Source organism: Lepidochelys kempii, chromosome 1, assembly GCF_965140265.1.
Source record: "Lepidochelys kempii isolate rLepKem1 chromosome 1, rLepKem1.hap2, whole genome shotgun sequence".
Lineage (NCBI taxonomy): Eukaryota > Metazoa > Chordata > Testudines > Cheloniidae > Lepidochelys > Lepidochelys kempii.
In genome coordinates, this window is record NC_133256.1 from 98,423,030 (window position 1) to 98,436,939 (window position 13,910).

Consider the following 13,910-nt stretch of genomic DNA (forward strand, 5'->3'; position numbering starts at 1 on the left):
AAAATAAGATAAAATTACAGCTCCTTTTCATATATATTATTTATATGCTTCTTACAAACTGGGGGCTATATCTTTAATATTTACATTAAAAAACCAGGAAATTATAAAAGTGAGTCCCTATTCAGTCTTGTTACATAATTTAAAATAAGTATTATTTAGAATTTGCAGTAAAAATCATATTTTGTTTATGAATATAGTTTACTTTCAAAACATTGGTCAGCATGACATAGTGGTAAAATAAGGAGCATCACAAAGACCGTGACGATAAAACATACACTGAAGACAAAAAATTTGCAAGTGCCTTATTAAACAGTACATATAGAAAATATTTTCAATTTAAAAACTAAGAACATTCACAAATAAATGTTGTTTAACATTAATTAAATTTGCTTTTATTAATAAACTAAACCATAAAAATCAGGAAATTAAAAGGTTACAAGAAACACTTGTTAAGAAATGCCAGAATGAATGTTGCCATGCAACTTTAATTCAGCCGCCTTGTGAGTATGCATTATGGTAATTTTTAAATACATTATCTTTTTTTAAATACACACAAGACCCCTGGTTCATTCAGCATACAGGATGGATCTACTCTGAGGATCAATTGGAACTTTGGAGTGAAGGAGTATGTTGTCTGTAGGACCCCTGGCCTTTTTTGCTGCAGAAGCTGGAAGGTTTGTAGTGAATGAGGCAGGAGACTGCAGAAAGAGAAAGGACAGCCTCATGGTTAGGGCAGTTAAATGCTGCTCTGGAGACTTGGATTTTATCCCAGCTTCTGCTATCGAGTTCTTATGTGATGCTGGGCAAATCACTTACACCAAACTTTTCATAGATAATCACTTCTGCGTGTAATTAAAAACTATATCAGAATGCATACACACAAGGTGGAAAATTAAGGTTGCATGGGCAACGTTCATTCTGGCATTTCCTAACTTCAGAGTGCTCATCTTTGCATATTTTTAATCCTTAACTTTGTATTTCCTAATTTATTATTTAGTTTATTGCTGAGAGCAACCTTAACTAAGTCTTTTGTTTGTGAGACAAGGTGGATGAGGTAATATCTTTTATTGGACCAACTTCTGTTGGTGAAAGAGACAAGCTTTCAAGCTTACACAGGGCTCTTCTTCAGGTCCGGGAAAAGTATTCAGAGTGTCACAGCTAAATACAAGGTGGAACACACTGTTAAATATACGGGGTTAACACATGTTGCAAGAGACCACTCAAAGTGAAGTGGGCTGTTAACATCTCTGCAGTCATAGATTAAAGGTGGACTAATGGGTTGCAGACCATTACAATGAGCCATAAAATCCAGTGTCTTTACTGAGTTTATGATTTTTAGTGTCTATAAAAGTTTTTTCCCCCCTTATGCTAGTATAACTTATAAAAAGAGTACAGGCTCACAACCTTAGGTGCAACAGGGAAATGGGGACATAAAGGCAGTAAGAATATGAGAGTACCCTCTGGACAAAAGTGCGTAAGCACTCCACAAGGAACTCCTATCCACAAGGCTCCTGAACTACAGAGATGAGACCCTGGGACAGGATTTCAAGGGAAGATACTTTAGAATGGGCAAAAGTAGAGGCTCCTCAGTCATTCACAAAACACACAGTGAGGACTTTTGTTGGAAAAGTTCAGGCGGGAGAAGAGGCAGAGGAGAATAATTTGCTGCAGGTCAAATTTCAGCTTAGTTTGATTTTATGTTGGTTTCTAATGGTCAAAAACTTTATAATGGTAAATACTAACAAACTTGACTAAAGCAGGAAGAAAAACTCTGCTCTCATATTTATGAGCTATTTCTGTCCTTTGGAATTTGAAGATTAGGATGCTGAGATTTAAAAAAAAAAAAAAAAAACTAACTGGGGGGGCAGGACAATGCACTCAGATTTCAGTTTAAGTCACTGGAGCCAAAGAGTGAGGAATGACAGAGTTTGGTTGAGAGGGAGGACTGACTGACAATACTGTCACTTGGTGGGCAACCTTTCCTTCCCTATATTGTGTCTGCTCTTTGCCACTTCCCTCTGCACAACATACATTCATAGTGAAAAATTCAAGCCCATCTGTTCCTAGTGGACCCATGTGCCTCGTCCCCGCCAGCTGCTTCCTACCGAGTCTTAGTGCTCCACCATGCTATGAATGATGGAATATTCTAGACTGCACCCCGTCATCTATATCACAGTACCATAAGGAGAATCAGCGAAAGGGACTTCTTGTTTATGGGGACAGTATGTGCTTCAGGCCCAGCACTGGCACAACTGAGCTAGCATTTAACATCATCTCAGTCAGGGGTGACAAAGATATAGGGAAGGGCAGGGAAAGAGTGAATAAGAGGTACATGGCAGACAGACTTCTGGTCACGATGCCCTTTTATTGCTCTTTTCTGTGTTCTATTTAAATTTGAACCAAACTACAGTTTCAGTGGGTTTAGCCAGGACTAACTTTCTAAACCAAGATAATATCGGTAAAATCACATCATCTTATCAACTTGATGCATAAGTAATTGTGTTACAAATACAAGGCTTTTACAGCCAAGTTTACATTATCGATTTATTCAAATATTTTTGTGCTATTTAGAAAATAATTTTGGGTGGAACTTTTTAAGCCTCTACACAAGTTTATGCAAGGAAGAAAAGAAATACATATACAAAATAATTTATAGATGTATTCTTTCCACAAAGGTTACTATGTCCAGATTCAGGAATTAATGCTAAGAGCCGAAAAACCCAGTTGTCTCCAGGTCTGCTCTAACAAAACAGATACATACTGTACTATAAACATATAACACAACTCCATGAAACCAATCCTCTGGCTCTTGCTACGAGCAAAACTTTTGGGCCAAAGAGTTGTATCTTTTGCTTCAAACATTTATTTTTAAAAAGTAAAAAGGTCAAGTGAAAACATCTGGAAGGGTGGCTGTGAATATGATGCCACTCCCACAACTAAAATCCCACACAAGAAGCTATGCAAAATATTTTACAGCCCATGTAACTACACAAAATGTAACAGAACTTAATTTTATGCTTTCATTAATTCATCATGCTTTCTTCATTTATTTGTCTTGCTACTTGCCTCCATGTGTTTCTTATAAACACACAACATAAATCAGTGACTTTGTCCATTTTCAGAAACAACCACTTTGAAATTTAAAACACAACCTACAAAATCCAACTACTTTTCTTCCTAACATGTAGCGCACCTGCCTGTTTATGTGACTATTTAAAAAGCATGCAGTATGTGTTTAATTATATCCCACGATAATTATGTAGATTTTGAAAAATTCTGGTCTAATAAATTCATCATCTACACGCACAATATATAAAAAACAGCCAGTACAATTATATTTACCTGAACCACCCCCATACAAGAATCCAAAAATATTGATCCTTTTGGCTCTTTAGATATTTTCTCATCTTTGTAGAAATTGAGATTATATGATCCATCACCAAGTTGGATTAAGTGGAAAAATCTTCTCTTAAATGACTAGTTTAAAAAAAAAAAAAGCATTGTTAACAGCAGTACTATTAATTCCATATTTCAAAATCCATACAGTAACTCCCTCACTTAACATCCTAGCTATGTTCTAGAAAAATACAACTTTAAGCAAAACGATGTTAAGCAAATCCAATTTCCCCATAAGAATTAATGTAAATAGGTGGGGTGGCTAGGTTCCAGGGAAATTTTTTTCACCAGACAAAAGACATTATATATACATATACAGTATAAGTTTTAAATAATTTTAAACAAACAATGTAATACTGTACTCACCAATAATGATTATGAAGCTTGGTTGAGGCAGGGGTATAGTGGGGGAGCAAAGTGGGGGCTTGCTCCATTCCACCCACCCGGAATGCCAACTGGGAAGCAGGGTCACTGCCTGCTCCCCAGCAGGAGCCCCAGGCAGACGGAACAGGGCACGCCCCCACACCACCACCACCCTCCCTGACAGGAGCCCCGGACAGGTAGAATGGGGAAAGCTCCTGCGCCCCAACGCAGAAGCCCTGGGCGGGCGGAATGGGGCAAGCCCCACACCCCTATCCCGCTCCCTGGCAGGAGCACCGGGCAGAATAGGGCAAGCCCTTGAGCCCCCAATCCACTCCTCGGCTGGAACACTTCATGGGCAGAGCAGGACAAGCCCCCACGTCCTGACCCAGTCCCTGCCAGGAGCACCAGGCGGGCGGAGGAGCTGGAGCTAAAGAACATTGTAAGGCAGGGGTCAGCAACCTTTGGCACACAGCCCATCAGGATAATCCGCTGGCGGGCCGCGACACATTTTGTTTATGTTGACTGTCCGCAGGCACAGCCCCTCCCCCAGCTCCCACTGGCCGTAGTTCACCATTCCCCGCCAATGGAAGCTGCGGGAAGTGGGGGGGGGGGCCCGCAGGGACATGCTGGCCGCTGCTGCCCACAGCTCCCATTGGCTGGGAACAGTGAACTGCGGCCACTGGGAGCTGACAGTCAACGTAAACAAAAAGTCTTGCAGCCCCCAGGGGATTACCCTGATGGGCTGCATGCCGAAGGTTGCTGACCCCTGTTATATGGGAACATTGCAGGACTTTAAAGGAGTATGTTCTCTAATAGGTCAGCGTCCTAATAGCGAAACAATGTTAACTGGGAGGACATAAGTGGGGAGTTATTGTACTTGCTTTAATAATGTAATACGCCATCAGTGCACACAGCTTAAAAACAGAACTTTTTTCTGTTTAACCTAATACACACACACACACAAATAAAATTACATCCATTTAATTTTCCAACGGGGAAAGTTTCATTATACTGATAAAACAGGGATGGGAGTGAGCAATTTATGAATCATATCATGATATTGGCTGTAAGTTTAAAGTCAGCCCCACCACTTAAAAACTAAACATGTATAAAACATACATTATACAAATAATAATATGAATGGCAATGGATTTTAAGGTTATACTCTGAAGTTACTATAGAAAGTGCATCATAGAGTTCCACGTGGGCACCAATGATACTGCCAAGAATGACCTTGAGCGGATCACTGCGGACTATGTGGCTCTAGGAAGAAGGATAAAGGAGTTGGAGGCGCAAGTGGTGTTCTCGTCCATCCTCCCCGTGGAAGGAAAAGGCCTAGGTAGGGAGCGTCGAATCGTGGAAGTCAACGAATGGCTACGCAGGTGGTGTCGGAGAGAAGGCTTTGGTTTCTTTGACCATGGGATGGTGTTCCATGAAGGAGGAGTGCTGGGCAGAGACGGGCTCCATCTTACGAAGAGAGGGAAGAGCATCTTTGCCAGCAGGCTGGCTAACCTAGTGAGGAGGGCTTTAAACTAGGTTCACCGGGGGAAGGAGACCAAAGCCCTGAGGTAAGTGGGAAAGCGGGATACCAGGAGGAAGCACAGGCAGGAATGTCTGTGAGGGGAGGGCTCCTGCCTCATACTGGCAATGAGGGGCGATCAACAGGTTATCTCAAGTGCTTATATACAAATGCACAAAGCCTTGGAAACAAGCAGGGAGAACTGGAGGTCCTGGTGATGTCAAGGAACTATGACGTGATCGGAATAACAGAGACTTGGTGGGATAACTCACATGACTGGAGTACTGTCATGGATGGTTATAAACTGTTCAGGAAGGACAGGCAGGGCAGAAAAGGTGGGGGAGTAGCACTGTATGTAAGGGAGCAGTATGACTGCTCAGAGCTCCGGTACGAAACTGCAGAAAAACCTGAGTGTCTCTGGATTAAGTTTAGAAGTGTGTGCAACAAGAGTGATGTAGTGGTGGGAGTCTGCTATAGACCACCGGACCAGGGGGATGAGGTGGATGAGGCTTTCTTCCGGCAGCTCACGGAAGCTACTAGATCGCATGCCCTGATTCTCATGGGTGACTTTAATTTTCCTGATATCTGCTGGGAGAGCAATACAGCGGTGCATAGACAATCCAGGAAGTTTTTGGAAAGCGTAGGGGACAATTTCCTGGCGCAAGTGCTAGAGGAGCCAACTAGGGGGGGCGCTTTTCTTGACCTGCTGCTCACAAACCGGGTAGAATTAGTGGGGGAAGCAAAAGTGGATGGGAATCTGGGAGGCAGTGACCATGAGTTGGTTGAGTTCAGGATCCTGACGCAGGGAAGAAAGGTAAGCAGCAGGATACGGACCCTGGACTTCAGGAAAGCAGACTTCGACTCCCTCAGGGAACGGATGGCCAGGATCCCCTGGGGGACTAACTTGAAGGGGAAAGGAGTCCAGGAGAGCTGGCTGTATTTCAAGGAATCCCTGTTGAGGTTACAGGGACAAACCATCCCGATGAGTCGAAAGAATAGTAAATATGGCAGGCGACCAGCTTGGCTTAATGGTGAAATCCTAGCGGATCTTAAACATAAAAAAGAAGCTTACAAGAAGTGGAAGGTTGGACATATGACCAGGGAAGAGTATAAAAATATTGCTCGGGCATGTAGGAATGTTATCAGGAGGGCCAAATCGCACCTGGAGCTGCAGCTAGCCAGAGATGTCAAGAGTAACAAGAAGGGTTTCTTCAGGTATGTTGGCAACAAGAAGAAAGCCAAGGAATGTGTGGGCCCCTTACTGAATGAGAGAGGCAACCTAGTGACAGAGGATGTGGAAAAAGCTAATGTACTCAATGCTTTTTTTGCCTCTGTTTTCACTAACAAGGTCAGCTCCCAGACTGCTGCGCTGGGCATCACAAAATGCGGAAGAGATGGCCAGCCCTCTGTGGAGATAGAGGCGGTTAGGGACTATTTAGAAAAGCTGGACGTGCACAAGTCCATGGGGCCGGACGAGTTGCATCCAAGAGTGCTGAAGGAATTGGCGGCTGTGATTGTAGAGCCACTGGCCATTATCTTTGAAAACTCGTGGCGAACCGGGGAAGTCCCGGATGACTGGAAAAAGGCTAATGTAGTGCCAATCTTTAAAAAAGGGAAGAAGGAGGATCCTGGGAACTACAGGCCAGTCAGCCTCACCTCAGTCCCTGGAAAAATCATGGAGCAGGTCCTCAAAGAATCAATCCTGAAGCACTTGCATGAGAGGAAAGTGATCAGGAACAGCCAGCATGGATTCACCAAGGGAAGGTCATGCCTGACTAATCTAATCGCCTTTTATGATGAGATTACTGGTTCTGTGGATGAAGGGAAAGCAGTGGATGTATGGTTTCTTGACTTTAGCAAAGCTTTTGACACGGTCTCCCATAGTATTCTTGTCAGCAAGTTAAGGAAGTATGGGCTGGATGAATGCACTATAAGGTGGGTAGAAAGCTGGCTAGATTGTCGGGCTCAACGGGTAGTGATCAATGGCTCCATGTCTAGTTGGCAGCCGGTATCAAGTGGAGTGCCCCAAGGGTCGGTCCTGGGGCCGGTTTTATTCAATATCTTCATAAATGATCTGGAGGATGGTGTGGATTGCACTCTCAGCAAATTTGCGGATGATACTAAACTGGGAGGAGTGGTAGATACGCTGGAGGGGAGGGATAGGATACAGAAGGACCTAGACCAATTGGAAGATTGGGCCAAAAGGCATCTGATGAGGTTCAATAAGGATAAGTGCAGGGTCCTGCACTTAGGACGGAAGAACCCAATGCACAGCTACAGACTAGGGACCGAATGGCTAGGCAGCAGTTCTGCGGAAAAGGACCTAGGGGTGACAGTGGACGAGAAGCTGGATATGAGTCAGCAGTGTGCCCTTGTTGCCAAGAAGGCCAATGGCATTTTGGGATGTATAAGTAGGGGCATAGCGAGCAGATCGAGGGACGTGATCGTTCCCCTCTATTCGACATTGGTGAGGCCTCATCTGGAGTACTGTGTCCAGTTTTGGGCCCCACACTTCAAGAAGGATGTGGATAAATTGGAGAGAGTCCAGCGAAGGGCAACAAAAATGATTAGGGGACTGGAACACATGAGTTATGAGGAGAGGCTGAGGGAGCTGGGATTGTTTAGCCTGCAGAAGAGAAGAATGAGGGGGGATTTGATAGCTGCTTTCAACTACCTGAAAGGGGGTTCCAAAGAGGATGGCTCTAGACTGTTCTCAATGGTAGCAGATGACAGAACGAGGAGTAATGGTCTCAAGTTGCAGTGGGGGAGGTTTAGATTGGATATTAGGAAAAACTTTTTCACTAAGAGGGTGGTGAAACACTGGAATGCGTTACCTAGGGAGGTGGTAGAATCTCCTTCCTTAGAGGTTTTTAAGGTCAGGCTTGACAAAGCCCTGGCTGGGATGATTTAACTGGGAATTGGTCCTGCTTTGAGCAGGGCGTTGGACTAGATGACCTTCTGGGGTCCCTTCCAACCCTGATATTCTATGATTCTATGTTTCTCTCAATGGAACTGTAAAATGCGCAAATTTTGTATAAATGAAATGTTTCACAAATTATGTTAGCTGCCAGTCCTGCATGGGATCAGAAAGTCAAGTTGATTATCCATTTCTCTCAATTACGCCAGTAAGATTTTATAACCAGATCTTAGTTAACTCTCCATATATCTGTATGGCGGTACTGTGGTCCTAATAAAAGCAATTAGAAATTATCTAATGTTAAAAATAAAGCAAGCAAAACAGACTCAACATACAAAAGGGAGGTGATCAGAATAAGAAGGTTCCATATTACGTGGTCACTTTTCTGATCACAATTACACCTTTCAGTACAGTTCTAATCTGAAAGTGACTGTAAAAACAACACCTACTTTCTTAAGAGACCTGGTCTGAGAGTGTGTGTCTTCAGGAGTCTTCTCTGTTTAATTTTATATTTTGCTACTATAAGGTAAGCAGAAGCTTCTCCTTCTTAACCCTATGTTCTTTTTAACAAAAGCAAAGTATACATATCTACTTTTCAGAGAAGAATCACACTGAAATATTAAATATCTATAAACAGTCATCTTTTAGTGTGGCACAGTAAACTTACCCTCATAGTTACACTGATTGCACTATTCATATTGCCTTTGTACAGCCATCCTTGTTTGGTTATCCCACCCTTCTGAGATCCTAGAGATGCTGCATCCTAAAACAAAATTGCACAAACTGAAACTGCTTTCCATCAACAATTGTTGTGATAGATTATTGTAACATTTTATGAACTTTCATATACTTTTTACAATTGAACTTACAATTAGGTAGTCGAATTATCATAACAATCTTCAAAACTCTATTTTAGGATTTTATACTGTTGCTCATTACCATTGTATCTAAGCACCTTTCACATAAAATCCGTTAGCAACAGTTAAGTCCTCACTGCATTTCATGAATCCTCTGTTTTCCATTTTCAGGGTATAGAACAAGGGTGGGCAAACTACAGCCTGTGGGCCAGATCTGGCCTCTCAGGCTTTGGATCCGGTCTGTGGGATTGCCACCCTGTGGCGCTGCGGCCTGACGCTGCTCCCAGAAGTGGCTGGCACCACATCCCTGCAGCTCCGTCCGCTGCCCTCGCCTCCAGGCACTGCCCCCCACACCTCCCATTGACCAGGAACGGGAAACCGCAGCCAATGAGAGATTCAGGGGAGGTACCCATAGGCAAGGGCAGTGCATGGAGCCCTCTACCCCTCCCCCCCTGGAATTGGTGCCAGCCACTTTCAGCAGTGGTGCGGCCTGGCCCCGGTGTGTGCCGCTGCCACCCCGGGGGCCAGTCCAGGTAAGCGGCACTGGGCCGAAGCCCAAACCCCTCCTGCACCCCTCACCCCAACCCCCTGCTGCACTCTGCACCCCCTCCCGGACTCCACACCCCTCTCCGCACCCCTGGCCTGAGCCCCCTCCTGCACCCCAACCCCCTTCCCTGAGCCCCCTCATGTACCCCACACCCCTCCTCTGCCCCAACTCCTTGCTCTGAGTCCCCTCCTGCACCCCAACCCCCTGTCCCAGCCCTGCATGCAATTTCCCCACCCAGATGTGGCCCTTGGGACAAAAAGTTTGCCCACCCCTATATAGAAAGTCTGCTTGGGTAGGGATTTTTTTTTAATTTTAGTTTCAGGTCCAATTTTGTTGTTGTTTTGGGAGGAGGGAGTGTATGTCAGTGTTGTGAATGTCATTCTTGTTATGGTGGAAAGGTTTTTGTCAAAGAGGAAGAAGGTTTTGCAGCATTTCCTAAATATGGTCAAACCACGGACTCATTTACTTCCTCTGGAAATTCATGTCATAGGTGGATCCCCTCCACCAAGAACGATTTGTCCCCAGGTTTCACACACTTTGGAACAATGCATATCAAAGTCCAGGACAGAGGAGCATAGGATTTAAGGATTCATTGATGAAAATACAGTTGTAAATGTAAATAGGTCTTGATCCATTAATTGCTTGGAAGATTATGCCCAGGACTTAAACGAATACCAGAAGAAGACTTGAAGCCTGTGGAGCCACAGGAGCATGAGCCTGATTTGTTTTCACAGTAGCCCAAACCAGGGAGGATGTATGTGAGAATGCCTAGCAAATTCTTCAGATATACAAAGCTTTAGAGACTGCAAACTTGAGTGTCCCAGATTATGTCAATTGTCCCGGTGTAACATGAGAGATGAGGTACTTCAGATAAACAGAACCCAAGCTATCAAGGGCTTTTGGGTTTAAAACCAAACCTTTAATTGCACCCAAAAATTAATTTTAAAACAGAACATTCTAAGGAGCACAAATGTAACAAGCCCCATACAAGAAGCACTGTTAAATAAGTCACTACTAGCTGAAGCTTGAGTGGTCTTCAAGCGTAGCACCACATGTCAAGCTGAGGTAACCATTCTGTTAGGACAAAAGAATGAATGAATGAGGACTAGAAGGGGTAGTTTCAGCCCTCTAGAGAAGCACAGAGAGGAGGGAAATAGTCTCTAACACATGTGGATATCAAGAAGTAACAAACCAGTTATCAAGTGGGCATGGGATGGAAGTTTGTATATCTACAGGGGACTGTTTCAAATTAACATTGTTTAGTACCACAGACTAAAACAGAAGAACAACAATTCTTTTAAAAGCTCCATTAATGTGCATATTCATTCTGGCTAGCAGCACCCTATACATGTGTGCTAGGAGCCAGAAAAATGTGCAGAGGGCTGCACAATTAAATCTTAAATCTATATATTCATAAATGCCAGTCAACATGGTTTTAGGGTGGTGGCAGTCCAGCAGTCCCCCACAGGACTACTATTATTTCTGAGTAGGCCTCAATTCTTTCCTTGTCTCACTAAGGAGCTTGCTTGCTCCTGGTCAGGCCCCTAGTCCCAGTCACCCCTAGCCTGTTGGGCCATAGGAGACCTACCATCAAATGTTAACATTCACTAGCCCGACTCAAAATCTCGCAAATCCCTGCCCACTGCTTTGAAAAGTACTCTGGTATCTCAGCACTAGTATGTTATAAATACCTCAGTAAGTCATCTGAGGAACACTGTTTCCAACTACAAGCTCCCTCTTTTCTCTGGCACAAATTAAAAGAGAAGGGGTATCTAAGGGCTTGCCTACATTTGAAAGGATACAGCAGTGTAGCTGCATCATTGTAGCACAGTGGTTCTCAAACTTTTGTACTGTTGACCCCTTTCATGTAGCAAGCCTCTGAGTGTGACTCCCCCTTCTAAATTAAAAACACTTTAAAATATTTAACACATTATAAATGCTGGAGGCAAAGCAGGGTTTGGAGTGGAGGCTGACAGCTCACGACCCCCCATGTAATAACCTCACGACCCCCGGAGAAGTCCTGACTCCCAGTTTGAGAACCCCTGCTGTAGCACTTCAGGGTAGATACTACCTATGCCAGCCGGAGGGATTCTCCCATCAGCAGAGGTAATCCACCTCCCCGAGATTCAGAATTTTTCCATCAACCTAGCACTGTCTACACCAGGGGTTAGGTCAGTTTAACTATGGCACTCAGGGGTGTGGATTTTTCACACCCTCAGCAACATAGCTGGGTTGACCTAACTTTTCAGTGCAGACCAGGCCTAAATTCTGACTTAACACAACTTTGTTTTTCTAGTTCCAGGCCTCTGTTGACCTGAGTTTGCCAATTCTGCTGAACTGTGTAATGTTTTTGTGGTAGAAACTGAATTAGTGTGTGTTCACCTATTCCACCACTTGAAAATAAGGAAGTTTGAACTCAAGTCTCCCGAGGTGAAAAGCTAATGCACTTTTATACTGCTCCATCTGTTAATTCAAAGGAAGGCACAGTCCCTGGCCAACAGCACAGTGCTTTTGCATTGAAAATTCGCTTCCTGTTTCCTACAGATTATAGGCTCATTTCCCCGTTCGCATTGTTGTTGCATGCTAGGTTTATGTTTTCAATGATTTTTCCACAATAAGATCCAAACCCTACTTCTGAACAGATTATTGTTCAAACAATCACCTACACCCTAGCTTCATTCCTCACTCTCAGGCTGATTTTAAAATTCACCTACATCAAACAGCATTTGCTATCTGCTGACCCAATAGCTTGAATTATCCAAATCCTTTTATTAGTACATGTGCATTTCTTTTCAATTTGATATCACTGTTCCTTATTTGCTCTTCATTAATTTTTTCCATTATCTGCAAACTTAATAACTTTGTTTTCTACATGCTGTGTGTCTAAAAATCATTTTACAAAGGAACTTTTTTTACCCACAAAAACACCTATCTTACAGTCCAAAAGAAGAAAAACCTTTTGCTCTATTTGGTCAGTTTTATCCATGAAGTTGTGTATTGTTTGGCACTTTTTTTAAGTGTCCAATGAAATCATTTTTTCTGGATTTCTTTTCCTATTATTATTGTTTGCAGAGGCATTTATGTATAAACAGACATCTTCTAGAGCGATTGCCATTCAAAATTTTATTACACTGCAGTATTTGAGTTGTGGTATTTTTCCTACACCTGTTTAACTTTATTCGGAAATACTGTAACTATTGTAGCAAAGTTGATTTTTTCTTATTCACACTCAGGCTCCTTTGCCACCTGATTCATTTAATGGTATCTAAACAGCTTTTGTGGTGATGAACTGTGATATCAGAAATGCTAGACTTCAGAAATAATAATATTTAGGTCTTATCTCACCTCAAAGAACTCTAGAAATATTATTCCCATTTTACAGATGGGGAAACTTGGGCACAGACAAGTGAAGTGACTTGCTCTAGGTCACCAAGCACATCAGTCCCAAAGCAGGAATGGAACTCAAATCTTCTGACTTCTCATTCAGTGTCCTATCGACCGAACCACTAGGCTTGGATTATTGCACCACTGAGTCAATCAAGGACTAGTTCTATTTTACACACAATTAATTAATGATTATGAGTATTTTGAAGATTAAAAAGCACTATGTAAGTCATGAGCATTACTATCAGCAGTACTTATCTGATAAGAAATACAAAATTGAGTTAGCTTACTTGAAGGCTTTCGCAGTGCTAGAAGGGAGTTGAAATATTTATGAGATAAGAAGGCACCAGCCTCAACATTCAATCCCTTTGTTCTAAAATATAGCACGATAAAAACTATGTAATGTATACCGTCAACAGAAAGAGGTTTTTTGCTGAAAAACATATTTTGAAGTTCGAAACCTTCTTTAAACCAGTTGGCACTACTGAAATCACTGTTCTCAGGAAGCAGAGGATTGGAAGGAAAATAATTAAAAAGGTTTCAGCCATTTTTGATTAGTTCCTGCTTTCTCTAACATTCTCAGAACCGGTCTACATACAGACTTACACCAAAGTAACTAAATATTTTTAATGTTTTCTTTTTTGGTTATTCAGGTGCAAGTGTGTGTGTGTGTACACGTATGTACACGGACTTTCTTATTTTGGAATAAAACTGTTCTAATCCCACTTTGCTTCAGTTGTAAGTTACACTGAAAGGGAACATTTATTTCAAAACAAGTGTCCACACAGACTTGCATGAAAGCAAATTTTGTTATTTTGGTGCAAGTTTGTGTGTAAACCAGTCCTCACCAATTATAATCCCCTCACCTCCAACACAAACCCATTCTCTCAATCAGAATTTCTCCTCCATGCATATGACAGACATTGG

General features: G+C 42.7%; 1 protein-coding gene across 22 annotated transcripts in view; it reads right to left on the minus strand.

The window, feature by feature from the left end:
• Positions 1-13,910, minus strand: part of DOCK9 (dedicator of cytokinesis 9) — a 336,209-nt gene that overhangs the window by 196,716 nt on the left and 125,583 nt on the right. For all 22 annotated transcript variants that reach the window (XR_012159418.1, XM_073348476.1, XM_073348510.1 and 19 more), the window contains 2 exons: positions 8,863-8,958; positions 3,343-3,477 (listed from right to left, as the gene is read on the minus strand). Coding sequence is in view for 21 of the 22 variants with exons in the window: in XM_073348476.1 (XP_073204577.1) it covers positions 3,343-3,477; positions 8,863-8,958 (231 nt within the window). In the remaining variant the exon portion in view is untranslated. The remainder of the gene's footprint in view (positions 1-3,342; positions 3,478-8,862; positions 8,959-13,910) is intronic.